Source organism: Salmo trutta, chromosome 2 (assembly GCF_901001165.1).
Source record: "Salmo trutta chromosome 2, fSalTru1.1, whole genome shotgun sequence".
Lineage (NCBI taxonomy): Eukaryota > Metazoa > Chordata > Actinopteri > Salmoniformes > Salmonidae > Salmo > Salmo trutta.
In genome coordinates, this window is record NC_042958.1 from 68,620,022 (window position 1) to 68,648,000 (window position 27,979).

Here is a 27,979-nt window from a genome sequence, read left to right on the forward strand (position 1 = left end):
CTGGTGTAACTGAGTCAGGTTTGTAGGCCTCCTTGCTCGCACATGCTTTTTCAGTTCTGTCCACAATTTTTCTATAGGATTGAGTTCAAGGCTTTGTGATGGCCACTCCAATACCTTGACTTTGTTGTCCTTAAGCCATTTGCCACAACTTTGGGAGTATGCTTGGGGTCATTGTCCATTTGGAAGACCCATTTGCGACCAAGCTTTAACTTCCTGACTGATGTCTTGAGATGTTGCTTCAATATATCCACATAATTTTCCTACCTCATGATGCCATCTATTTTGTGAAGTGCACCAGCCCCTCCTGCAGCAAAGCACCCCCACAACATGATGCTGCCACCCCTGTGCTTCATGGTTGGGATGGTGTTCTTCAGCTTGCAAGCGTCCCCCTTTTCCTCCAAACATAATGATGGTCATTACGGCCAAACAGTGCTATTTTTGTTTCATCAGACCAGAGGACATTTCTCCAAAAAGTATGATTTTTGTCCCCATGTGCAGTTGCAAACCGTAGTCTGGCTTTTTTATGGCGGTTTTGGAGCAGTGGCTTCTTCCTTGCTGAGCAGCCTTTCAGGTTTTGTCGATATAGGAATCGTTTTACTGTGGGTATAGATACTTTTGTACCTGTTTCCTCCAGCATCTTCACAAGGTCCTTTGCTGTTGTTCTGGGATTGATTTGCACTTTTCGCACCAAAGTACGCGTCTCCTTCCTGAGCGGTATGACGGATGCGTGGTCACATGGTGTTTATACTTGCATACTATTGTTTGTACAGACGAACGTGGTACCTTCAGGCGTTTGGAAATTGCTCCCAAGGATGAACCAGACTTGTGGAGGTCTACAATTTGTTTTCTGATCTTAGCTGATTTCTTTAGATTTTTCCATGATGTCAAACAAAGAGGCACTGAGTTTGAAGGTAGGCCTTGAAATAAATCCACAGGTACACCTCTGATTGACTCAAATTATGTCAATTAGCCTAACAGAAGCTTCTAAAGCCATGACATCATTTTCTGGAATTTTCCAAGCTGTTTAAAGGCACAGTCAACTTAGTGTATGTAAACTTCTGACCCACTGGAATTGTGATACAGTGAATTAATCTGTCTGTAAACAATTGTTGGAAAAATTACTTGTGTTTTGCACAAAGTAGATGTCCTAACCAACTTGCCAAAACTATAGTTTGTTAACAAGAAATTTGTGGAGTGGTTGAAAAACGAGTTTTAATGACTCCAACCTAAGTGTAAATAAACTTCTGACTACAACTGTAGCCTACACCTTCACAATAAATCCATTATTTATTTTAGACAGGTCTAAAGAAACAAGATATGAAAAACATGTAGTCTATTTCAGAAGAACAGAATAGCAAACTCCGAGTTGTCTTTATGTTAGGTCCTGATGTGGCTATGTCTGTAATGGGTGCGTGCTGGTGGCAGGGAAGTCAGGCGCAGGAGAACGAACTTGGTATAAACGAGTCGTTTAATAAGTGCTCACAAAACTCAGAAAACCAAAATATACAATATAATAAAAGTGGGTACAAAACCAGTCGCGCACCAGAACATAACTTGCACATCACATACAAACAAACAATCACCGACAAGGACATGAGCGGAAACAGAGGGTTAAATACACAACATGTAATTGATGAGATTGGAACCAGGTGTGATGTAAGACAAGACAAAACCAATGGAAAATGAAAAATGGATCAGCTATGGCTAGAAGGACGGTGACGTCGACCGCCGAACACCGCCCGAACAAGGAGAGGGACCGACTTCGGGGACAACCCGGAGGGCGAGGCTCAGGGCGATCCGGATGGAGACGGTGGAACTCTCGCAGCATTGAAGGATCCAACACGTCCTCCACCGGATCCCAGCATCTCTCCTCCGGACCATACCCCTCCCAGTCCACGAGGTACTGAAGGCCCCTCGCCCGACATCTCGAATCCAGTATGGAACGAACGGAGTACGCCAGGGCCCCCTCGATGTCCAGAGGGGGCGGAGGAACCTCCCGCACATCAGACTCCTGGAAAGGGCCAGCCACCACCGGCCTGAGGAGAGAAACATGGAACGAGAGGTTAATACGGTAATTGGGGGGAAGCTGTAACCTATAACAAACCTCGTTCACTCTCCTCAGGACTTTAAATGGCCCCACAAACCGCGGACCCAGCTTCCGACAGGGCAGGCGGAGGGGCAGGTTTCGGGTCGAGAGCCAGACCCGTTCGCACCGGGGCCTCACTACGGCGACGGTCTGCACCAACTTTTTGGTGCAGCACGGTGCGCTGAAGATGAACATGGGCGGTGTCCCAAGTTTCCTCCGCGCGCCGGAACCAGTCGTCCACCGCAGGAGCCTTGGTCTGACTCTGATGGCAAGGAGCCAGAACCGGCTGGTACCCCAATACACACTGGAAGGGAGAGGTTAGTGGAGGAGTGGCGGGGCAAGTTCTTGGCCATCTCTGCCTAGGACACGAACACTGCCCATTCCCCGGCCGGTCCTGGCAATAAGACCTCAAAAACCTACCCACATCCTGGTTAACTCTCTCTACCTGCCCATTACTCTCAGGGTGAACACCTGAGGTTAGGCTGAATGAGACCCCCAGATGATCCATGAACGCCCTCCAGACCCTCGACGTGAACTGGGGACCTCGATCAGACACTATATCCTCAGGCACCTCATGGTGCCGGAAGATGTGTGTAAACAGGGCCTCCGCAGTCTGTAGGGCCGTAGGGAGACCAGGCAAAGGGAGGAGACGACAGGACTAGAAAACCATCCACAACGACCAGGATCGTGGTGTTACCCTGTGAAGGAGGAAGATTGGTCTGGAAATCTACCGACAGGTGCGACCACGGCCGTTGTGGAATGGGTAAGGGTTGTAACTTACCTCTGGGCAGGTGCCTAGGAGCCTTACACTGGGCGCACACCGAGCAGGAGGAAACATAAACCCTCACATCCTTGGCCAAAGTGGGCCACCAGTACTTCCCAGTAAGACAGCGCACCGTCCGACCGACCCTAGGATGACCAGAGGAGGGTGACGTGTGGGCCCAATAGATCAGCCGGTCGCAGACAGCCGACGGAATGTACAGACGCCCAGCTGGACACTGGAGGGGAGCGGACTCTGCACGTCCGCGTCCAGCTCCCACACTACCGGCGCTACCAGGCAAGAGGCGGGGAGTATGGGAGTGGGAGCCATGGGCCGCTCCTCTGTGTCATGCAGCCGGGACAATGCGTCTGCCTTAACGTTCTGGGAGCCTGGTCTGTAGAAAAGGGTAAACACAAAACGGGTGAAAAACATGGCCCACCTTGCCTAGCGAGAGTTCAGTCTCCTCGCCGCCCGGATGTACTCCAAATTGCGGTGGTCAGTCCAGATGAGAAAAGGGTGTCTAGCCCCCTCATGCCAATGTTTCCAAGGCCTTTATGACAGCCAACAGCTCCCGGTCCCCCACATCATAGTTTCGTTCCGCCGGGCTGAGCTTCTTCGAGAAGAAGGGACAGGGGCGGAGCTTCGGTGGCGTACCCGAGCCCTGAGAGAGCACAACTCCTATCCCAGCCTCGGACGCGTCCACCTCCACTATGAACACCAAAGAGGGATCCGGATGGGCCAACACTGGAGCCGAGGTAAACAGAGCCCTCAGGTGACTAAAAGTCCTGTCCACCTCAGCTGACCACTGCAAGCGCACCGGGCCCCCATTCAGCAGTGATGTAATGGGAGCCGCTACCTTACCAAAACCCCGGATAAACCTCCGGTAGTAGTTGGCAAACCCTAAGAACCACAGCATCTCCTTTACCGTGGTGGGAGTCGGCCAATTACGCACGGCTGAAATGTGGTCACTCTCCATCTCCACCTCTGAAGTGGAAATGCGATAGCCTAGGAAGGAGATGGACTGCTGGAAGAACAGGCATTTCTCAGCCTTGACGTACAGGTCATGCTCCAACAGGCGACCAAGCACTCTGTGGTGGCAGGGAAGTCAGGCGCAGGAGAACGAACTTGGTATAAACGGAGTCGTTTAATAAGTGCTCACAAAACTCAGAAAACCAAAATATACAAAATGATAAAAGTGGGTACAAAACCCGTCGCGCACCAGAACATAACTTGCACATCACATACAAACAAACAATCACCGACAAGGACATAAGGGGAAACAGAGGGTTAAATACACAACATGTAATTGACGAGATTGGAACCAGGTGTGATGTAAGACAAGACAAAACCAATGGAAGATGAAAAATGGATCAGCGATGGCTAGAAGGTCGGTGACGTCGACCGCCGAACACCGCTCAAACAAGGAGAGGGACCGACTTCGGGGGAAGTCGTGACAATGCCAAATGGCTGTGGGCTACACTAGTTCATTTAGCAGAAAAGATTTGTTTATAATTTCGTGGCATTATTTTATAGTATGAAGAATACTATTGAACAAAGCTGAATAAAATATAAATATTTTCTCCAAACATTTGAGGGAGACCACTTATGCTATTCTGTGTTGCTATTCTGTGTTGAGCGATTAACAAAGATAGGTATTTAACCGTTTTTTTATTTTTAGTATATTTGGGTTTAACCATAATATTTGTTGTAATATTTGTTTGTATTTTCTGGTGGATTAAACAGAAATTGAAACAGCTTTCTATGTGTTATTTTAAATACAGCAATATTTTGGAGATTATTTAATTTTCAAATAACCGAAAGTGAGACGTTGTAATCTGAATATTGGGAGTGAGGCTATATTTTAACACAGGGTGAGCCAGTTCGGATTTATGTGTAACTTTTGTATGTACGGGAGTTAGCATTTACTTCTTCTAAACCTGAAAACGTATAAATGTTGTGCTGCAAAAACAGCCAAATATATCCAAATCGGACTTAAGTAACCACATTGTGGGCCTGTTACAATACATAAACCATGATGGATTTGAGGAATATCCAATTTGTTAGATCAGATTTGTTGACTGTGCGCCAATCTGCTCAATGGAATGGTCTGCGTTCCATTTACTCCTTTACCGCATCTATTGTTTTTTATTTTATTTCATTTTTATTCAAAATACAGATCAACAATTTACATTCTTACATCAAAACATTACATTAAAACAGAACGCAGGTATTAATGAGAAAATACTGGAACAAACAAAAAATATATAAAAAATTAACTATTCTAGTGCAATTGTAATCACTCAGAAAAAATCTTATTATAATTATGTAGTTAAATGTTATTCTTGTTATTGTTCACTAGGGCTAATGTTTTAATAAAATAGTTAAATTCAATTAAAAAAATGTAATTCTATGATATCCAAATTTGTGACTATTGACGATATCTGCGTTTTCTGTGAAAAAGGTGAGAATCTGTCTCACTTGTTCTTTGAATTTGTGTCAGAATTTTGGGAAAACCTTGCAAAATACTTATTTACCATTATGAACACAACCTATGTTTTTGACATGAAAGATATGTCACTAATGCAATGATGACAAGACCACTGAAATGATTGTGAATTTTTTATTCTTGTTGCCAAATACTTCATACACAAACAAAAATGCCGCATCTATTGTGGCTCACATTGTTGTGCTGTGGTGATGTCACAATAGCCCAGAACTGCCAAGAGTTGATTTCACTAGCTGATGTAATTATCATTTTTGGTTTATATGATAAAAAGCTTGTGGTTTAATTATAACAGACCATCTTTTGGGTTATTTTAACAGTCTGCAAATTACCCCCTAAGTTTGTAAGATATGTTATAACCTGTTACATATCAAAGAAATCTCCTTGACTTCATCATTTTGAGGTTTATATGATATAAAAAGCTTGTTTATTAAAGTACACCATATATTAAAATCACTTTGAGCAAATTACCCTCTGAAATTATGTAAAATATCCATACGAAAAATACCCTAAATCAACGGTTATTTTAGCCTCTCATCTAGATGCTACTGTATACTATTGTGTATAATAGTTAGATCTTTTTATATTTTGCCAGTCAATCAATCGAAAGGTTATCACTGTAATGTTTATCAATCGAAAGGTTATCATTGTAATTGTCATACATTGTTCCTTGAATCTCTTTACAAGAATGTCGAGTGTGCGATGTCTGATCCTGTGTCTGTAGATCCGCAGCCGCAGCCAGCCATCCCTCAGACCTACAGCTCCCAGCCGGATCCTGTGTCTGTTCCCTCTGCTGCTGCTGTACCACCACCTAGTGGAGGGGTAAGGAATAACACAGCAGTACATCTGTATGATGTCATACTGTATAGTCCACTGTTCTTTGTCTTCCTCTCTGTGTGCCCTGAGCAGCAATGGTAGGAGCGTTTTTATGATTTTTTTTGTTGTAGTGGTGATATGATCTACTTAACTCTAGTGTGTGTGTGCACGTGTTTGTAGAGGTAACACCCACACAATTCTGTAGCCCTATGTTGATGAATGTGTGTGGTGTGCATGCATGGATATACAGTATGTCCCCATATGTGTCTACAGAAGCGCTACCGGGCTCTGTACAGCTACACGGCTGCTGATGCCGACGAGGTGTCTCTCCAGGAGGGCGACCTGATTGCAGACGTACAACAGATAGATGAGGGATGGATGTACGGCCGCATCGAACGCACCGGGCAACAGGGCATGCTACCTGCTAACTATGTCCAACCCCTCTGAAACCCTGGACCCCGTTCAATTGGTTGAAACATTCAGAACACTGCAGACAGAAATGTAAGCATGGGTTGTGTTCATTAGACACCAAATGGAAGAAAATGGATTGAAAGAAGGCCAATTTGTAAGTCGCTCTGGATAAGAGCGTCTGCTAAATGACGTAAATGTGTGACTGCCCGGACATGTCCAATAAGAAACGCTCAATTTACTTTTATTGCAAAGCATTTAAAACCCTTTCTGTTGCATGTCATAATGAACAAAACCCAGGTTGAAGGTTAGTGTCCTCTCTAGGTTGTATTTTTCTATCTGCAACGTTCAGAGTTTCATTCCACTGCTGAACTTAATCCAGGAGAAATGGGGAGATTAAAAAAGGGGGGGGAAAAAATATGGGAAACAAGTCACAGCCCAAGAGAGGGAGAGGGAAGAAGGAGAAAAGAAAACAACTAGTGCCATTAAGACTTGAATATTGTCTCTGACCATGTTTTTGCTCATATGGTCTATTATTCATGGTTTTTGAAAAGTCAATTGGTTTAGCTAATAAAGCTTCTCACTGCCATTTTCAGTACACAGTCCACTATCGGACAGCTCAATGCCCTAATACTACTACACCTAAATAGTTTTAAAATGTCTAGGTCTTCCCCGTGGTTTATTTGTAGTGACATAACGACCCCAGTGAGGCCATACCATATTAAGCATGCATCTATTAGGCAGTGTACAATATAGAGTTGAATGGTGGCTGCCATTCTTCCAAGTCATTCCCCAAAATGTATTAATTATTCCGAAATGTTGCATAAAGTTGGAAAGTTCAGGATCGGCTTACAGTTGACAATTGTACATTTTAGGACAGATATTTCTATCATTTAGAACCTAGAGGGCTTCCGTGTTAGTACTTGTTAGAATACCTAAAGGTCTGTATCTACTGATTACAATAGTTCCACTAATCAACAACACCTGGTTTGGGCTAGGCAGAAACAGGTGTGCACAATTATCAATCAATGGTATTTTATTAGGATCCCCATTAGCTGTTGTGAAAGCAGCAGCTACTCTTCCTGGTCGTCCACACCAAACATAAAATAGAACATTAATAAACAAGAACAGAACTAATGATGTCCTAAAAGAGCTGTTTAAAATAATCACTGCTATGCATACAAAAAAAAAAAAAAAATACTTAAATTGGTGGTGTGATACGGTTTGACAGAAATGAAGAATTCAAAAATTTTACAATTCACAGGGATTCAAGGGTGTTTTATAAGTTTGAAAAGTTAAATGGGTATGATTTATATTATTATATTCTAAGTTTTGCAATGAAGCATTAAAATTCATTGGAGTAAAACTGAATATTTCAGAATTTGTCTCATTGTTTTTCTTACATACACAAAGCAGCCTGTGTGCCAGAATGTCTCTGCTTCTGCTTTAGAAAGCTAACTTGCCTTGAATGCAACAATGTCAAATCTAGCCAATCTTGAAAGCGTTCTTTGAAATCTTGTGCCAGCCAATGTGTAGCTGTCAAGAGGGACTACTTCAATAGATGCGTTTAGACAGGCAGCCCAATTCTGATCTTTTTTTCACTAAATTGGCCTTGATTAGAATTGGGCTGCCTGTTTAATCACAGCCTATGTAGCTAGCATTGTTGAGGTACCCAGTCTAACCAAAGAGTAGGCTTTGAATAGAGCACATCCAACAATATTTTAAGTCAGCAAAATTTTATTAAATCAACATTAAAAGAAAATACAACAACCTTATTTTCCTGTTTTCATTTTGTCAAGTTAAATGGGCTACTATTGATTCTACATTAATTGCTAAAGAAATGTTTGCCAAATATTCAATCTTACTACCTGTAGCTATCTCCCATTCAAACCTGTGAGAAGAGCTTTAGACCGATGCACAAATGAGACTCATTTCCTGATGAGCTTTAGAAAAGTTAAATGAACAAGTTCTGATAAAAACAAATAGGAATACCACACTTAAACAAAACAGTCAATAAAACTTAAGTCATGTAAATATACTGTCAATCTAAAACCAGGTCCAACCGTCTTTTATTTTCCTGGTTTGGGCCGATCCTGAAGAAGGACACTCTCTTGTCCACAGTCTCCTGTAGTTTGGGTGGCAGCCACAAAAGCTGCCCTTGCAAAACATCAGCGTTACATCCTATGCAGTCTTTACATAATCTATAAAGAGAAATTGAAGTACAGGTTTGTTAAAACATCAACGGATAACCAGGTGCTGGAAACTAAAAAAGGTGTGTTACTATAGCTAGCATGGCAACCATATACAATGTGTGTAAATACACAGACTTGAGAAAAGTAGTGATTGAATATCTAAAAATAGTTCTCTCTCTGGTTGAGGCTTAAATAATTGGTTTTAAAGTTTACGGTTTCACATAAAACATGTCAAATCTCTATTGCACATTTACAGTAAGGTTCATTTTTGGTTAAGTTCTTTATAAAAATCAGCACTACGTCACAGTGGAAAAGCACAGCGTAATCCCACAACACAAACACTGGTGAAACAATTAACGTTAGGATCAAAGTGGGAGCATGAATAGCACAACATGCTCAAATGGTCACTGTGGACTTTGTTAAACCACTTAGCCATGTATGGTTGGGTTGAGAATGGACCAACACGTACACACACTTGCACAGGCGACTACTGTACATGTGCCAGTGCACTGGCTTACACACGTGGTCACAGATGTACAACAGTTTTGTAACGGTATGACTTTATGTAGCATTGTTCCTAGATTATAGCTATGTTGATTTGTCCTGGTATCAGTGGTTAAAAATGATAATATAACACCAAAGGCGAGTGAGTATATTCCCATATCAAGAGACATCACAATCCAAAATCAAAGTTTGTCAGTTGTTTTCAGACCTCAAAAGTGGACCTGTTGAGGATAACTCCACATCCCAAGTCCTCTTTTGTAGATTCGGCTATGATATGCCACCATCCAAAACCATTCATTTGAGAGTATAGCTGGACCTACACAACCGATGGCGTGGGATCTGGACTCATCTTTACATTAGGCTACTTTTTGTGTCCTGAAAAGATCTAACAAAATTTGATTCAAGTGCAGCATATCACCAGGTGTGTGGCTTACCTGAGTAGGGGGTATGGCTGGGTCTGAAAGACTAGAACATCTTTGCAATGGTTCTGCGATGGAGACCTCAAAACAGTGACCTGAAAGCAGAGGGTTGGTAACATAGTAGTGAGATGGGTAGATGAATGGATGGAGGGTATGTAGTGACATAGCGACCCCAATGAGACCATACCATATTAAACCTAAACCCAAACATTGCATTTGCTTGACTAGGTTCTTATGTGCTGGATCCTGTTTTAAGTCCATTCATGATCCATATAGAAATGTATGAATCCATACATTTATACGCAAAAGCTCAAGTCCACCTCACACCCAAGCAGTTGCGTTGGAAATCTCCTTAACTCCATTTGAGCTTTGTTTGCGTCAGTCTAAACCAGCTAAAGTTTTGTCTACTTAGAAAAGGATTATAAGGCCCCTAAACAAGATGTCAAATAGGGAACGATGTGTTTTAACGTGTCGTTTCAGAAGTTTCCACATAGAAATGTATTCCTTTTGTTTGTGGCTTGGTTAAAAATACATTCTCCTTTCAAATATTTCACAAGGAAATGTAATCTTGTTTGCCACGTGAATAGACAAGGCTCTTTATTGTATGGAATATAGCTAGTGGACTCCTGATATCTCCAGGAGTGATAAGTATAATTTGTTGTCTTTATCTGTTCTGGTCTTGTACGGTCTTTTTGCTAGCTAGGGCCATCTACTTTAAGCGCTGCCTGTTTTCCCAGTGGCATACTTTGTGTGTGAACTGCTGACAATTTGCAGATTGTTGACACATCAACCAGGATAAAGTGGCTGGGCAATTTGTGACTTGGTTTGGTAATCACTGGCTGTATTGGAGGGTGAGTGGTATCACCTCTCCAAGGCAATCAGTACAGGGAGGTGTGCTCTCCACCTCTGCTAGGCAATTAGCAATTATTGTTAGTTCTCCAGTCTCCCCTGGTTTGTCAGCGGCAGCAGTAAGCCGCGATTGTGTCGATTTTGTCACAAAACTAAGACCGCCACCAGAACAAAGACGGTTCTACAGAGTTATTCAATGAAAGAGAGGGCTTCACACCACTCTCTGACTTGTGTATCTTACCTAGTTATTTACAGATTTTCATTTTGCTCTTTTGTGGCTTTGTCAACTATGTGTTTGCACCTCTCCCTGTAGGCTTTACAGACTCTCCTCACCCCTTGGCTGCAACCCTTCTAATTTAGTGTACCCTGCGCGCACAACCCATGTGGAATTTCCGCCCATCTGCAGTCAAGAACACAGAGTTCATCTCAGCAAATGCTACCCTTCAGTCCCTTGACTTTTTTTTGCATTGATGGAGACATGAATCACACCAGAGAACACTACTCTATCTTCATTTGACTGTTTTCGCTCAGTCAGAGTATCAGGTCATCGCGCTACTGGCACAGGTCTACTCATTTCTCCTATGGAGATTCTCTTTTCTCCCTCTCTTACGTCTATCTCCGCATTTGAATTCGATGCGGTCACTGTCACTTGTCCACTCATGCGTAACATTGTCATCCATCGCCCACCAGGTGCCCTTGGAGAGTTCCTCAATGAGATTGACACCTTGATAAGCTCATTTCCTGGCGATGGCTCACCACTCTTCGTACTTGGTGACTTCAACCTCCTGATGTTTGCTTTCGGTTAATTTTTTCCCAACTCTCTCATTCCCCACCTTGCCTCTTGACCTCACACTTTCCCCATCCCCTCTAACTCACAAGGCAAGCAATACGCTTGACCTCATCTTTACTAGAGGCTGCTCACCTACTAATCTCACTGCAACCTCCCTCCAGGCCTCTGATCACTACTTTGTTTCCTTTTCTGTCTCCCTTTCCGCCAAACCTAACCACTTAGCCCCTACCCAGATGGTCATGCGCTGTCGCAATATTCGCTCTCTCACTACTCTTCTATCATCTCTCCCCTCTGCTAAATCCTTCTCCCTTCAGTCTCCTGATTCTGCCTCTTCGACCCTACTCTCCTCCCTTTCCGTATCCTATGACTCACACTGTCCCCTTTCCTCCCAGCTGGCTTGGCCCTTCCCTCCTGCTCCGTGGCTGAGTGACTCATTGCGAGCTTACAAAACAGGGCTGTGGACAGCTGAGCGAAAATGGAGGAAAACTAAACTTCCGGAGGACCTATTATCCTTTCACTCCCTCCCCTCTACCTTCTCTTCCTCTGCTCTACCTTCTCTTCCTCTGCTAAAGCCACTTTCTACCACTAAACTTCAAGATTCTAACTAACCCTAGGAAATGTTTCCACCTTCTCCTCCCTCCTTAATCCTCCTCCCTCTCTGCGGACGACTGTCAACCCCTTTGGGAAAAAAAAGGTTGACGACATCTGCTACTCATTCACTCAGCCTATTGAGTCTACTGGTCTCACTCACAGAACTACCCTACGCCTTGACCTCTTTCTCCCCTCTCTCTCCAGATGACATCCTGCGACTAGTGTGGTCTGGCTGCCAGACAACCTGCCCGCTTGACCCCATCCCCTTCTCCAGACCAACTCTGGAGACCTTCTCCCATTCCTCACTTCATCCCTGACCACATCCCCTCAGACTTAAGATGGCCCAAGTTGCTCCCCTCTTCAAGAAACCAACACTCGACTCATCAGACAAACTACAGATCTGTATCCCTTCTTTCTTTTCAAAACACTTGCTGTCTCTTTTCAAAACACTTGCATGCTGTCTCTGATAACATTTCTCGTTATCTCTCTCTCAGAACAATCTTCTTGACCCTAACCTGTCAGGCTTCAAGACGGGTCACTTAACCGTGGCTCTCCTCACTGCCAAAGCTAACTCTCTCCTCTGCTCTCATCCTCTTCAATCTATCCTCTGCCTTTGACAGTGAACCACAGGATCCTCCTCTCCACCCTCTCAGGGCTGGGCGTCTCAGGCTATGCACACTCTTGGATTTTATTCTACATGGCAGGCCGCTCCTACAAGGTGACGTGGAGAGGATCTGTCTGCACCACATACTCACTACTGGTGTCTCCCAAGGCTCGGTTCTAGGCCCTCTCCTCTTCTCTCTATACACAGTCTCTTGGCTCAGTCATGTCCTCACATGGTCTCTCCCATCATTGCTATGCGGATGACAACTTATTTTCTCCTTCCGCCCTTCTGACACCCAGCTGGCGACACGCATCTCTGCGTGCCTGACAGATATCTCAACTTGGATGTCGGCCCACCACCTCAAGCTCAACAAGTCGGAACTGCTCTTCCTCCTCGGAAGGCCTGCCCACTCAAAGTTCTCTCCATCACAGTTGACAACTCCAGTGTCACCCTCCCAGAGTGCAAAGAACCTTGGCACGACCCTGGACAACCCAGTCCTTCTCTGCAAACATAAAAGCAGTGACCCGCTCCTGCAGGTTCATGCTCTACAACAACCTTAGAGTACGACACTACCTTACACAGGAAGCGGCACAGGTCCTAATCCAGGCACTTGTCCTCTCCTGTCTGGACTACTGCAACTCGCTGTTGGCTAGGCTTCCCGCTTGTGCCATCAAAACCCTGCAATTTATCCAGAACGCAGCAGCCCGCCTGGTTTTCAACCTTCCCAAGTTCACTCATGTCACCCCCCTCCTCCACACACTCCAGTGGCTTCCAGTTGAAGCTCGCATCCACTACAAGACCATGGTGCTTACCTGTGGAACAGCAAGAGGAACTGCCCCTCCCTAACCAACACTCTGTTCTGCCACCTCAGGTCTCTCGGCCCTCCCACCCCTACGGGAGGGCAGCTCCCACTCAGCCCAGACTTGAGATGAACATGAGTACATTAAGTATTGTAGTGATTGTTGGAACAGTGCAAGGTTAAGATCCGCAGCATGAAATTGGGTCGCCATGACCAAAGGCAGTGACCGTAACTACTGGTCCAAGAAAGCTAGTTCCATTAGGAAATCAGTTATCGGTCATATCAATGGCAGGTTTTTTTTTTTAACAGTGTCTTTCAACCATAAGATTACTTATTTGATCAAATTAAAATGAATCAAAATGCACACAATTCAACCATCGTTCAGACTCCATCTATCAAGCTAGGGAATGTGAAAAGCATCCTTAAGGACTTATTTTTCCACAGTGTAGACTTATACGTACCGAGTCCATCAGGAGGACGTAGTCTCGACTCCCCCCGAAGACAACCACATCACCATCCTTTCCCCGACTGGCCGAATGCCACAACCTTTGGAGGTATACCACGTTCAGACAACTTTTTGTTTTGTTTTATTGAATAAAATAAATATCTGCTCACTAATTGGTGGCACCTAACGAATAACGAAATAAAAAACAGGAACGTCGCAAGCATTACAAGCAGTTATTGCTTGTTGAGTCTCTCGGTTCAAAATGTCTGCACAGAGATGGCGTGTTACTGGAAATTAGGCTAATGCCAGTGAGAATATGCACACACAGTGGCTCGATGGCCATCCCCTACCTGGGCTTGTCATGGTGTAGGTGATCCATCTCTCTCCATGTATTTGTCTGAGTGTCAAACTCCCATCCGTCACCTAAAGGAAAGATATGTAAAAGATTTTTTACAAACCACCTTCAATATAAGTAAATCTTTCCAACAGCACTACTCTCGGAAACCCAGAACTAAAATCTTCAGTAATGCGTCAGACGCTCGATTAAGTTCTGGGTGCAGACATGTTAGGAGAAAAATACTAGAATGAGGGGTGGAAGCAAGGCGGTAGCGCCACCCCCCCTCTCTTTGCAAGCTACAGGCTAGTCTATGGGCCAATTGTGCCACCCACTTCCTAAAGTCAAAAGATGCGAACACTTGCAAAATCGCGATTTGTCCAATTGATCAGTGGTGATAAATCTGCGCAGCGTAACAAAGTTCTTCGTTAGTCATCGCATCCCACAGCTAAAATACCAGTTATGTTACAGGCGTCTGTCCACGAGAGACTACAAAAGCACTTTAGCATTTTAGAAAGACGTAAGTGCTATAAGGACCGATGAGGCTGTTATGAATCCTTATTACACCCATAATGCATTAGGGTTTGATCAAAATAAAAATGTTTAAAAAAAACTAAACGAATGTATCTATTTGTTGATTCAATGAGGTAACACTTTTGTTGGACACAACTAGCCTGGTAAACAAAAGTGAGTGTAGCACTGCTTGGTTTATCCAGGCTAGCTTCAGACTTACTTAAAGAATCCCCGGTGATACTCAGCCCACCAAACAGGAAGAGAGTGTGGTCAGACACTGGGGTCAGGGTGTGCATGGAACGCCCCACGGGCACCAAAGACGAGGGGAAGTCACTGGAGGAATGCAGTGTTTTACACAAACACACAGATATAGCACTAAACACATGCTAACAAGGTCAAAAGTTCTTACAGAGACGAGCCCCTGGTTGTTGTAGGTTGAGTAAACATATTAGATCTAACAGTCTTGAGGCACGCTAGAGACCCAGGTTCAAACCCAGTCAGTCACATACTTTATATAGATATAGAGTAAATGAGCTTACATCCGTGTCCATATCCAGGTGTCCAGATCAAGACAGTGGATGTCCAAATCTGTGTCCTCCTGTCACAAAGATGAAACGTTTTAAAATCACAGGGACATAAGTCAGTCACCATCAGCAAATCCTTGTCTCAATCCTCCTCCCAAGATGCCACATTGTCAGCTTCTTTTCTCTTCTCCTGATAGGTCAATACAGTTGGCAAACACTGATATAAAGATGTTCAAAGCAAAAGGACCAGAGTTGATTTCAAGATGGCAGATCCAAAAAGAGATGTTGTAGACCACCCATAAACAGCAGGAATCTAATGGTGGTCCACTCACCAGACCTCCGCAGATGTAACCTTTGCCCCCTAGGGTGGCGCTGGTGTGGGAGGCTCTAGGAGATGGGGTCTGACCCTACGGAAGGAAGCCAAGAGGGAACGTGTCATCAAGAGTTTTATCAATGTGTCAACATCAGAAAACAAGTGACAAGATAGTTGCTACATAGTGATGGTAGATGGGGTTAGTTGCTACATAGTGATGGTAGATGGGGTTAGTTGCCACATAGTGATGGTAGATGGGGTTAGTTGCCACATAGTGATGGTAGATGGGGTTAGTTGCCACATAGTGATGGTAGATGGGGTTAGTTGCCACATAGTGATGGTAGATGGGGTTAGTTACCCTTATACAATGTAAACTAGTAAAAAAAAAAGTCATACTTAAAATCATGATTAGGGACATGGCAACAATAATAAGATCATTCATTTAATACACATGAATATAGTAGTACCACACACTCACATGGGTTTCAGGTTCTTCCCACGTCGCAGTGCGTGTGTCAAAAACGTTGACTTCGCTGTTCCAGCCCCAGAACCTAAAGAATGCCGTCCCAATCATTGCCTGAGGAGTTATAACACCCAAGTAAAACATAAACAAGTAAACATATGCCAGAAACATGTTCCAGTATCAGTGAAAATGTAGTGTATTTATATTGTTTATTTACCCAGGATGATTCATGGACTGTGAAGTTCCTTGAGTTGTTGACCTCTCTTATGGTTTTACATCCATACCCTCCAAAGTAGATGAGCCTATAAAACAATAACACAAAAGATCACTAATGGCACCATCGTTACTACATCCAGCTGCTTACTGCATCTAATGATTAATAAATGCATCTAACGTAACCCTCTCACATATATTGCAAGCAGTGTGAAAACAGTGAACACAGTGCACACTCACATAATGTTTGCATTGTTTTGTTTGTTCACAATACACCCATCACTGGAATCTAGGTCAGTCCTTACTACTAATGGCTATTGTCCTCCCATAGAGATGTAATAAGTAGGTAAATTAGCAAGTAAAATGAGGGATTCCAACTGAGTGAATCTGAATAGGCAGTTAATAGACATTGTCAGCTAGAAGGTGTGAATGTTTGGCGAATGGCTCAAGAGCACCTTTTGTTGTGGGGCTAGCCTTAATGCTAGCAACAATGGGTGTGGGGAGAAGGCTTTAAAATGCCCTCTTCCTCTGCATCATTGTCACATTTCAAGGCCTAACCAGTCTGGATAGTGATCAATGTCAGAAATATAGGGTTGCAAAACTACCGGTAATTTACCAAAGTAAATCAGAATTTTCAATCATTAACAAGTAATCTATGGCAATATGGTCATTTATACTTGAATAATAAAAATATATATTTGTCCATGAGTTTCTAGTTAATAGACCATATGGTTCAAGAGAAAATAGCCTAACGCAAAAAAACCATCAACCAACAATGCCATTATTTCAATTAACACTGCAACTCTTCCAACTATTGACTTTTTCACATCTGCCATCAGTTTGGCGCTAAAACATTTACAGCAAAGATGTATTGACATTTTTAAAAAACACATACATACATACACATATATATTTGTTTTATTAACCTTTATTTAACTAGGCAAGCCAGTTAAGAACAAATTCTTATTTACAATGATGGTCTACCTAGTGGTTAGAGCGTTGGACTAGTAACTGAAAGGTTGCAAGATCGCATCCCCGATCTGACAAGGTAAAAAATCTGTCGTTCTGCCCCTGAACAAGGCCGTCATTGAAAATAAGAATTTGTTCTTAACTGACATGCCTAGTTAAAGAAAGGTAAAATTAAAAATAAATATCCTGTAAAATAAGATATTTTATACTGAAACCTTCATATTAAACACCAATGGTATTCACTAAGTTGATGGGTTATAGTGAGGATAATGTTTTACAGCATTGTCATTTTATTTTTTATTTAAAAATCTAATTTTATATATATGATAAATTCCATGTAGGCATAATCTACCGCATACACAAAACCGATTAGTGAAGGTGCTGGAGGAAAATCCCAAACTGGAAAAACAGGAAAAAGTCAGACGCAATTTTATTTTTTTATAGAAGCTAAGCTTTCGGTCAGTCAACCATCAGAGCATCTCCACAAACAACAGTGGGACAGGTAAGGCCAAAAAGATGGCCAGAGAAATGTAGACACCTGTAATTATCTGAAGTACTGAAAAAGGCCACTAGATGTCATGTGATGAAAATTCATTAAAATCATTAAAAGTAAAAATAAAAATAAAAAAGTGTGTGTACACATTACTTTAGTGCTTGCAGAGATAGCACACTGACAAAGTTCTGTAGCCATGTTGGTCTTTGTGTGTGTGCGTGTGTGTACCGGAAATCCCTCAAAGTTCCCATAACGATAGTACTACAAGGAAAATTCTCCCTCGTGGGGACATTTCCCACAAGTAAAAATACTATTTTAAGCTAAGGAGTTTAGGGTTAGAGGTTTAGGTTTAGGGTAAGGAGGTTTAGGGTAAGGAGGTTTAGGGTAAGGAGGTTTAGGGTAAGGAGGTTACGGGTAAGGAGGTTACGGGTAAGGAGGTTACGGGTAAGGAGGTTACGGGTAAGGAGGTTACGGGTAAGGAGGTAGGGTTAGGGGTTACATTTTGAATGGAAATCTATTTTAGGTCCCCACAAGCATAGTAAAACATGATGTGCGTGTGTACCTGTCTCGGTTTACCCAACAGGACTGTTTGTCTCTGGGTGAGGGGGTGTTTCCCCCGGCGCCTGTCACTTTCCTCCAGGTGTAGCATCCTTCCAGCAGGTCAACACTGTACAGCTGCAGACAGAGCAACATTACGCTCTCATTTTAACACAAGCAGAGGACTGTTGCTCCATAATGTATTACAGACATAAAAGGTATAGGCTCTGTCCAGAAACAACCCTTTTGAGGATGGTTATTTCTATTTGACTCAACATTCCATGATGTACACTAAGGCATTGTAGGCAGAAAAGATGGATGCAGCTTAATGCATGATTAATATAATTCACCAATTCATTTCTTGGTAGTCCCAAAAAATATTGCTATCAGGTTTCTTAATTCAAAGACTCAATCGTGGACACACTTACCGACAGTTATGGCTGCTTAGCGTCGTGTATTGTTGCCTCTACCTTCTTGCCCTTTGTGCTGTTGTCTGTGCCCAATAATGTTTGTACCATGTTTTGTTGCTACCATGTTGTTGTCATGTTATGCTGCTGCCATGCTATGTTGTTGTCTTAGGTCTCTATGTAGTGTTGTGGCGTCTCTTGTCATGTGTGTTTTGTCCTATATTTTATTTGCAATCCCAGCCTTTTGGTAGGCCGCCATTGTAAATAAAAATGTGTTGTCGTATCGTTTTTTCGGTGGCTACACAACTAGAGATGCACGTGTCATTTGGTTAGCTAGCAAGAAATGTGAATCGCTCTTTGCCCCAGCTAGCACAGTGGATCTGGGCCGATTCCGGCTGAGAGTCGGGGCACTAGGCTGAGAGTCAGACTCGGCCGGCGTCATGTGGCCCGAGTCTGGGCTGCCTTAGGCAGTATTACTTATGGCTAGGAGGAAGGGATTAAGCTCGGGCCGATTCCGGTGTGAGTTATCAGGCCCAAATGTATTACTTGTGTCTCGAGCCAATTCCACTGCCTCGCAATGCAAACTGCGTTGCTACAGATGCTAGTTCGATACCCGTGCCGGCCATGACCGGGAGACCCATGAGGCGACGCACAATTGGCCCAGTGTCATCCGAGTTAGGGGAGGGTTTGGCCGGACGGGATGTCCTTGTCCCATCGCGCTGTAGCGACTCTTGTGGTGGGCCAGGCAAGCTGACACGGTCACCAGGTGTTTCCTCCGACATACATTTTTTTTATGGTGGATGGGTATAATTTGTATGCATAAAATGTATAATAGTAATATTGAAAATTACTAAATCAGGCCGCTTCTGGGGGGATTCCGGTAGACGGAAATGGCCCGATGTACTTGGGCCAATTCTGGGCAGTCATTCATTTTGATTCCGGGCCGAGTCTGACACCCGATTCAATCAGTTCCAGCCTCCCGGAAGAGGGCCGCTTCTGGGCCGATTCCTCATTGCTAGCTGGGGCTGAACGACTGTTATCCAGTCAGCATTTCTCTTGCGTTTGAAAATCCACTCTGGACAGCTATCTACTTTGATCTCTCTGCTAGTGTGAGTAAAATGGTCAGTGAGGTGTTCTCATTTGTGTCTGGAAGTAGCTAGGTAGCATGCTAGCCAATTTTAGCCAGTTAGCTTGGGTGCTTGTTTGGGACAATGCATGCATTGGCGGGCAAGCTGCAGAGGGACGATCTGGCTATTCCCCACTGTTTATCAGTGCAATTTTGACAGCCAACTAGCTGAAAAGTTTCAGAGGGTTCAACTAATGTTCCTTCGTTAGATTTGAGCGCATCTTGCTCTGGCTAGCATTAGTCGTTGATCTTGTTGTTGATGTGTATACAGGGAAAGATAAACAACCATAAAAGGGTAGGCTATGACTGTAAAGTTCCCAAATGTAAATATTTGCAGAAATCCATTGAAGTGAATTTTGTGGCTTTTGCCGAATGTGTTCAAATGATCTATGGTCATGCTTTTGCAAATGCCTGTAAACAAAGTCCAATTCAAAATGAATGATGGCATGCCCTTGTGGCAAATGGCTTGTTTGCATATAAGCCGACTACCTCTGATTGGCTATGGCGGACCAGTCTGCCTAGACTCAGGTCCTGGACAAGACAGATGTTTTTAATTTACTGCAATGTCTATTAATTGTGCAAATGCACAGCCACTTTCCCACTCTATATTGCTATAGAATTTTCAAATGCCTTTGTATAGATCATTCTCAAACATTCTAAGAATGACCATGTCGAAGTCATCACTTGTCAGAAAATTCAAAAAAGAGATATAACCATCTTCCTGAGAGTGAATATGAACAGATTTTTAATAAGATTTCATGTTGCTAAAAATGCAGTCAATTCCACTTTAACAGCTCCCTCTCAGAACACATGGTTCCCTCACTCTGGAAGACCTCTGAGATCTGACCAGTTCCAAAGGAGAACAACCCAGCGGAACTGAATGAATACCACCCTGGGGCAGTTGGGCATAGGACAGATGCAGGCCCAATACACGGTCAGACAGTAGGCCGCAGAGACTGACTATGTGAAAATGTAAATGTGTGTCATAACTTTTCCATACTGAATGTAATATATTGCGTTTTTGTACACCGATGTCACGAAATAAATGTTAATGGACAATAATGTATATTGTATTGTTAATGTCAGTCGTTGTGAAGTGCCTTGAGAGCTTGATGCCAACACGTCTCAGGTCACATGGGAATGGAGTCCTTGACCCAATGCAGTTTGTATACAGGAAGAACAGATCAGGGGAGGATGCAGTCCTGACGGTGTAGCACAGCACCATGACACATTGCCGTGATCCACGGTACGGATAGCCACGCTAGCTAGGTACTGCTAGGTATCAACAGCCAATCCAGTACGGGCTGGAAGCTATAGTGAGCTTCGATTGGGCAATCACGCTGCGATGAGTATTTGTATAAAGTTCTGCTTTCCCCAATTTAGGGCCTGCCCTGTTCACTCGCCCATGCTTGCGTCGCCCAATGGTCACCCTGCCCACTTCCCTTCCTCCATTGAAAATGAATGGCTTCAACGCCCATATCATGTTCCACGTGGACAGAGGGGAAAAGGCAACGCGAAAGGATTTACTCTGCCCAAAATCTGTCCACGTTAGATAAGCCCTTTTTATGTGGGTGTCTATGAAAGTGTAAAATTATGTGAGGCTTATTTGATCTAATATACGTGTTGTCATGTTTAGGCTATTACAAATGTACTGATATAAGTGGATGCACATGGCATTCCGGCAACTGAGAAAAACGACTTAGTTGTGCCTGTTATTCGCATGCGTATCTGCCCTCTCATTGGGTAGAATGGTCCCACCGGATTTCCACTGTCACTCGTGTGTGTGTGTGTGCGCATCCTTTTCCTGGGATTCTCTTCTGCTTTTCAACTGCATGCAGCCTCAACTTCTCTGTGTAAAACTCTAACACCTACAGGTAAACCCCAGCATTATCTTGTGGGTGCTGGACTTCCTGCTGAACAGGGGGCAGTATGCCAAGTTCAACAACACAACATCCCTTCCTCTGTGTAGATCTACTGGTTCCAAAGAATGAATCTCTCCAGTGTTATTCTCCATATACACCAAATGACATGAAAAGGTTCAGACAGAGACTGCTTGGCAGTGAAATACGCCGACGACGCCACCCTTGTGGACTTCTCAGATTACACAATGCATTCCCAAACAGAAGTAAACAGGGTTTATAAATGGTGCTATAAACAACCTCACACTCAACAAAATAAATGCTCATTGATTTCCAGAGGAAGCCAGCTATTCCTGGGTGTTGAACAGGCAGAAAGAGCAGGGAGTTTCTAGTACCTAGGGAATATCATGGACAGCACACTCGCTTTTAACGGCAACACTGAAAACATTTTTTTTTTAATTCCAACAACATCTGTACCTCCTATGCAGACTAAGACAACTTTGTGCTTAGTTCCCTCCTGTACTCCCCATTCACCCACGACTGTGTGGCCGCACACGACTCCAACACCATCATTAAGTTTGCTGACGACACGATGGTGGTTGTCCTGAACACCAACGACAATGAGAGTGTGGTGCCAGGTCAACAACCTCTCCCCTCAATGTCAGCAAGACAAAGGAGCTGATCTTTAAACACAGGAAACAGAAGGACAAGCACGCCCCCATTCACATCAACGGGGCTGTAGTGGAGAGGATCGAAAGTTTCAAGTTCGTCGGTGTCCACATCACTAAGGACCTATCATGGCCCAAACACTAACCCAGTCATGAAGAGGGCACGACAACACTTCTTCCCTCTCAGGAGGCTGAAAAAAATGTGGCATGGGCCCACAGATCCTCAAAAAGTTATTCAGCTGCACCATTGAGAGCATCTTGACTGACTACGTCACTGCTTGGTATGGCAACTGCTTGGCATCTGACCGCAAGGCGCTACAGAGGGTAGTGCATACAACCCAGTAAATCACTGGAGCTGAGCTCCCTCACATCCAGGACCTCTATACCAGGCGGTGTCAGCGGAAGTCCTTATAAATTGTCAAAGACTCCAGCCACCCAAGTCATAGACTGTTCTCTCTGCTACCGCACGGTAAGCAGTACCGGAGTGCCAAGTATGGGACCAAAACACTTCTGAACAGCTTCTAACCCCAAGCTATAAGACTGCTGAACAGTTAATAAAATGGATACCCGGAGTATTTGCATTGACCCCCTATATTTTTTGCACTGACATTCTTGCACTGGCTCTATGCAGACTCACTGGACTCTAGCCTCATTGTAATTTATTGTTTTACTATTTCCTTTAATTTGTTGCATTTTAAAATCTGCATTGTTGGGAAAGGTAAGTAAGCATTTCATGGTAAAGTCTACACCGGTTCCGTTGTATTCGGCGCATGTGACAAATAAAATTGGATTTGAACTGCATGTCAACACCCAGGGTCTTCAGGGAATCTTTGATAGACGGGCAATGGAAAAGGCCAAACGATTCATAGAGGACCCCACACACAACCTTGCCCAATGATTTGAGCTGCTGCCCTCCAGAAGGAGATATACTCTAAGGTATATCTTAGAGGAGCAGGTCAAGTTTCATTCCGACGGCCATCAGGCTGCTGAACAGTGGGACATAGGACAAATGTAGGTCCAATACATGGTCAGACAGTAGGACACAGCAACTGTGAATAGATGTGCGTTAACTATCAATTTTTTATGCTTCACATGCATTATAGTGTATTATTGTTGTGTATTTGTTTGCAGACTTCACAAAATGAATTTCCATGTAAATAGACAAAGTACATTGAATCGTATAGCTTGAATTACACTTCAGAAGGCCACAGGGCCAGACAGATTACCAGGACGTGTACTTCAAGCATGACCAACTGGCAAGCATTTTCACTGACATTTTCAACCAGTCCCTGACTGAGTCTGTAATACAAACATGTTTCAAACAGACCATAGTCCCTGTGCCCAAGAACACTAAGGTAACCTGCCTAAATGACTACCGACACATAGCACTCACATCTGTAGCCACGAAGTGCTTTGAAAGGCTGGTCATGGCTCACAACACCATTATCCCAGAAACCCTAGACCCTCTCCAATTTGCATACCGCGCCAACAGATCTACAGATGATGCAATCTCTATTGCACTCAACACTGCCCTTTCCCACCTGGACAAAAGGAACACCTATGTGAGAATGCTATTCATTGACTACAGCTCAGAGTTCAACACCATAGTGCCAACAAAGCTCATCCCTAAGCAAAGGACCCTGGGAATAAACACCTCCCTCTGCAACTGGATGCTGGAATTCCTGACGGGCCGCCCCCAGGTGGTAAGGGTAGGGAACAACATATCCGCCATGCTGATCCTAAACACGGGGGCCCCCTCAGGGGTGCGTGCTCAGTCCCTTCCTGTACTCCCTGTTCACTCATGACTGCATGGCCAGGCACGACTCCAACGCCATCATCAAGTTTGCCGATAACACAACAGTGGTAGCCTGATCACCGACAACGATGAGACAGCCTATAAGGAGGAGGTCAGAGACCTGACCGTGTGGGGCAAGGACAACAACCTCTCCCTCAACGTGATCAAGACAAAGGAGATGATTGTGGACTACAGGAAAAGGAGGACCGAGCACACCCCCATTCTCATCGACGGGGTTGTAGTGGAACAGGTTGAGAGCTTCAAGGTCCTTGGTGCCCACATCACCAACAAACGATCATGGTCCAAACACATCAAGACAATTGTGAAGAGGGCACGACAAAGCCTATTCCCCCTCAGGAGACAAAAGATTTGGCATGGGTCCTCAGATCCTCAAAAGGTTCTACAGCTGCACCATCGAGAACATCCTGACTGGTTGCGTCACTGCCTGGTATGGCAACTGCTTGGCCTCCGACCGCAAGGCACTACAGAGGGTAGTGCGTACGGCCCAGTACATCCCTGGGGTTAAGCTTCCTGCCATCCAGGACCTCTATACCAGGCGGTGTCAGAGGAAGGCCCTAAAAATGGTCAAATACTCCAGCCACCCTAGTCAGACTGTTCTCTCTGCTACCGCATGGCAAGCGGTACCAGAGCGCCAAGTCTAGGTCCAAAAGGCTTCTTAACAGCTTCTACCCCCAAGCCATAAGACACCTGAACAGCTAATCAAAGGGCTACCCAGACCCCTCTTTTACACTGCAGCTACTCTGTTTCTAATCTATGCATAGTCACTTTAACTCTACCTACATGTACATATTACCTCAACAAATCGGTGCCCCCCACACACTGACTCTGTACCAGTACCCCGTATATAGCCTCGCCTCTTATTTTACTGTTGCTGTTAAATGATTTGTTACTTTTATTTTCTATTTTCTGCTTAACACTTATTTTGATTTTTTTTCTTAAAGAATTGTTGGTTAATAAGGGCTTGTAAGTAAGCATTTCACTGTAAGGTCTACATCTGTTGTATTCGGGGCATGTGATAAATAAAGTTTTGATTTGATTTGACTAAAACGATCAGAGAGCAAGGTGGAGCTACTAGCATGCTGCTTATGCCTATCCAATTATTATTAGTGTACTAACAACTACCACGAAAGAGTTGCTTTCTTGTCATACCAAAGAAAACACCTATTCAACTTTCCCAAGCCCGGATTTAATAGTCTACCAAAGACCATTTCGAACTCCCTTTTCACAAAGTCAGCTTCCAATTCACTTCCAATCGACAAGCAGCCACATTGTCATGAACACAGTTCATACGAACGGCACTAATGCATTCCTGTCTTTTTCTCTGTCTGCACTTCTCTGATATCAAGTTACAGCCCAGGCTGCATGTCACAGATAGTTTTCATAACAATGCTACGTGGCCATGAGCAAAACAAAACACGTCCGACAGCTTTTGGCCTTTCTTGGTTCTCTTAATAGGCCCCTATCAATCACACGATCTGATGTCAGTGTCACGCTAACACTTTGTACCTCCAAGGGGGAAAGGATACAGCTGGGTAAAGGCATCCGCGTACATAGGTTCGGTTTGCCCCTTGCCGAACTTAGCTAAGAAAAGTGAACGTCTCTGCTCGCATACTCCCTTAAAATACCTTCGCTTGGAAAACAAGAAAAAAAGCAGTAATACTACTGTTTGTCCCTCTTGAGACACTGTAGCAAAAGTACACTTCTTCAAAATAGTCTGAATTAATAACATTTTGTAATTCATTTTGACATTTTTGCTAGGATGGTCATAGTCACACAATTTTACATTCAAATGTTTGGTGCAGTATTTCTCAAGTGAAAAAATGTGCATGAAAACGAGTCGTCTGTCGTTGAATGACAACCAACACGTCATTGAAGAATCGCTACTGTTGACCAATCGCAGACAAAGAGGTGTAGACTATGGCTCCACAACTTTACACATGCATGAACAGCTGAAAAGAAAAACCCTGCCAAACACCAAAACAAACAAAAATATCACAAAATGTTGTCAAAATATGCAGAAACTGTTTTGACTCAGAAGCAAACGGTAAGCTTTAGGGTGACCTGATCCTAGGTCAGCGGGTGGATAATTGCTGTCTTGGGGTGGGGGGGTAAGAGAGAAAAGGGGGGTGATTCTTACCTGGTTGGTGTGTCCATTTGGGTCACACCCTCCAAACACGTAGAGAGTGCCGTTGTGATAAGAACCACAGGCGCCTGATAAGGCCGGGGGGATTTCTCCCTCCATCCCCCTCCGCTCCCTGACACACACACACACACACACAAATGAAAGCTCCGTAGTGTGTATGTCTGTGGGGGTGGGTAATGTGTATGTCGGAGGGGTAGTCTGTGTTTTGGGGGAGGTGGCTTTATCACAATCACAAAAATCGAAATAGGGAAGAGTGAAAGCATGTACACAAGAAAGGCTTCGGCACTGCAAACTTGGTCAAGTTAGTTAAGATGATATTAACGAAGAATAAACAACGAATTACAAAGAAGTGTCAACAGCAGCCGGCAGGTGAATCATTGAATTTTAGAATAATTGAAAGAAATGAACAATGACTAAAGAGCTTGAGTCCAACAGGAAACAGACATGAAGATTATTATGAGACGCTTACCATATTCCACTCTCCAAATCGCACAGCCAAATCTCATCACTGGGTAACAGTGTTTCTGTTCCGGAGACTGACTGTGATGGAACATACAAAAAAAACCATCTACCATCAGTAAAATAGTGTAACACTCTATTGAAACATTGTAGCAATTCACACTATTGATTAAACCTACTAAAAAGGTCCGGACAGTGGTAACATTAATAAAAACAGAAAAGGTAGCCCAACATTACACCTTATCTCATGAATAGAGTCTCAATTGCGGTACGGCTCTAGCAACATAAAGCCCTCAACTTTATTTTCTTTTTTTAAATATACACTGTTTTAACCAGTTTTACAGTTGCAGCAGATTGTATATTTCAGTGACAAGTTTGTGGCGTCTGTCTCCGTTACACACAGGTGTCCGGCGACGCAGATAACTAATTAAAAACACAGGTAGCCTATGCCTCGGTCTTCCGTTTGTTTTCTGTCAACAAGCGCTGTAATATGCCCGTGTGGGAACCTTAACCCTATAAAAAGGTGTGTAGTAATTTCACATGATGTATTATTAGTTCTCGCTGTCGGTATGAAAGAAAAGCTCATTTTGTTTCCAAAAACCGTACTGAAAGCGATGCGTTTGAAAGTTAATAACGAGATTTGAAGCAAAAAAAAATAATAATAACCCCGGCTATAAGATATTATCGTCGATAGGAGCTAAAGATGGTTACGTCTATGAATTAGTGAAAAGAAAGCGGAGTCTCTCAACTCCGCGACGTAGGCCTACGTCGCGAGAGAAACCGCGAGGGAAAAGGTATCTGAACATATGAAATGTGATGCCTATAGCGTTCTGCTCAAATTCGGCTTTTTTGTTGTTGTTTGTTATTCTTTTTACTTTGCCCCATGTAACCTTACCTTACAGCCTCCCCACACATAAAGAAAGCTCCCTTCCACGAATGCAGTGTGATCACTCCGCTCCAGCGAGTTCAACATCTCGACACCGGTTCCTGTATCCATCATCTACTGCGACTAAAGAATAGCAACCGTGTGTCCCTCGGTTTTACTTTCTCCAGATCATAGGAATGCTAATGTCTTGGGAGATGGGATGGACTTCTTGCTACATGCAAAGGCAAGCCGGAGTGTGCAAACGTGCTTTCTAGGATTAATTTAATACTCCTGGGCCGCGTTTCTATTGTGAAATTTAAATCGTTTCAGAACATTATGTGACTGGGTGAAGGTCGCCGTTTCAATTGAATAAATCTTCTACATATTTTTTTTAGGCTATAATACACCAGCTACATTTTGAATTGATAGAAATAGACACAATACCCTACATTTTATGTCGTATGGTTGAATGATGAACTTCTAATGGTTTAATTTTATTAGGCCGAGGTAA

General features: G+C 43.6%; 2 protein-coding genes across 2 annotated transcripts in view; one reads left to right on the forward strand and one right to left on the reverse strand.

Moving 5' to 3' along the window:
* The window catches only part of LOC115161782 (LIM and SH3 domain protein 1), a 37,952-nt gene extending 29,998 nt beyond the window's left edge, over positions 1 to 7,954 (forward strand). The window contains exons 6-7 of the mRNA XM_029712566.1: positions 6,074 to 6,171; positions 6,439 to 7,954. Coding sequence (XP_029568426.1) covers positions 6,074 to 6,171; positions 6,439 to 6,612 — 272 coding nt within the window. The 3' untranslated portion in view covers positions 6,613 to 7,954. The remainder of the gene's footprint in view (positions 1 to 6,073; positions 6,172 to 6,438) is intronic.
* Positions 7,955 to 8,292: 338 nt separating this feature from the next.
* On the reverse strand, positions 8,293 to 27,611 carry LOC115161771 (kelch domain-containing protein 1). The gene is made up of 13 exons (XM_029712557.1): positions 27,499 to 27,611; positions 26,614 to 26,684; positions 26,139 to 26,256; positions 18,151 to 18,263; positions 16,131 to 16,215; positions 15,929 to 16,027; positions 15,470 to 15,544; positions 15,153 to 15,211; positions 14,834 to 14,946; positions 14,117 to 14,189; positions 13,783 to 13,867; positions 9,704 to 9,783; positions 8,293 to 8,774 (listed from the first exon to the last, which is right to left on the reverse strand). Exons 1-13 carry the CDS (start codon positions 27,601 to 27,603, stop codon positions 8,615 to 8,617), a joined length of 1,236 nt encoding a protein of 411 aa, XP_029568417.1. The 5' UTR covers positions 27,604 to 27,611; the 3' UTR covers positions 8,293 to 8,614.
* Positions 27,612 to 27,979: the final 368 nt, after the last annotated feature.

Excerpts from the sequence above, each read along its gene's own strand:
- LOC115161771 (XM_029712557.1), bottom strand. The coding sequence starts at position 27,603 with ATGATGGATACAGGAACCGGTGTCGAGATGTTGAACTCGCTGGAGCGG. Across the intron at positions 16,028-16,130 it reads CAGTCCATGAATCATCCTGG|GCAATGATTGGGACGGCATT; the intron begins GTAAATAAACAA and ends ATAACTCCTCAG. Across the intron at positions 14,190-14,833 it reads TATCACCGGGGATTCTTTAA|GTGACGGATGGGAGTTTGAC; the intron begins GTAAGTCTGAAG and ends TCTTTCCTTTAG.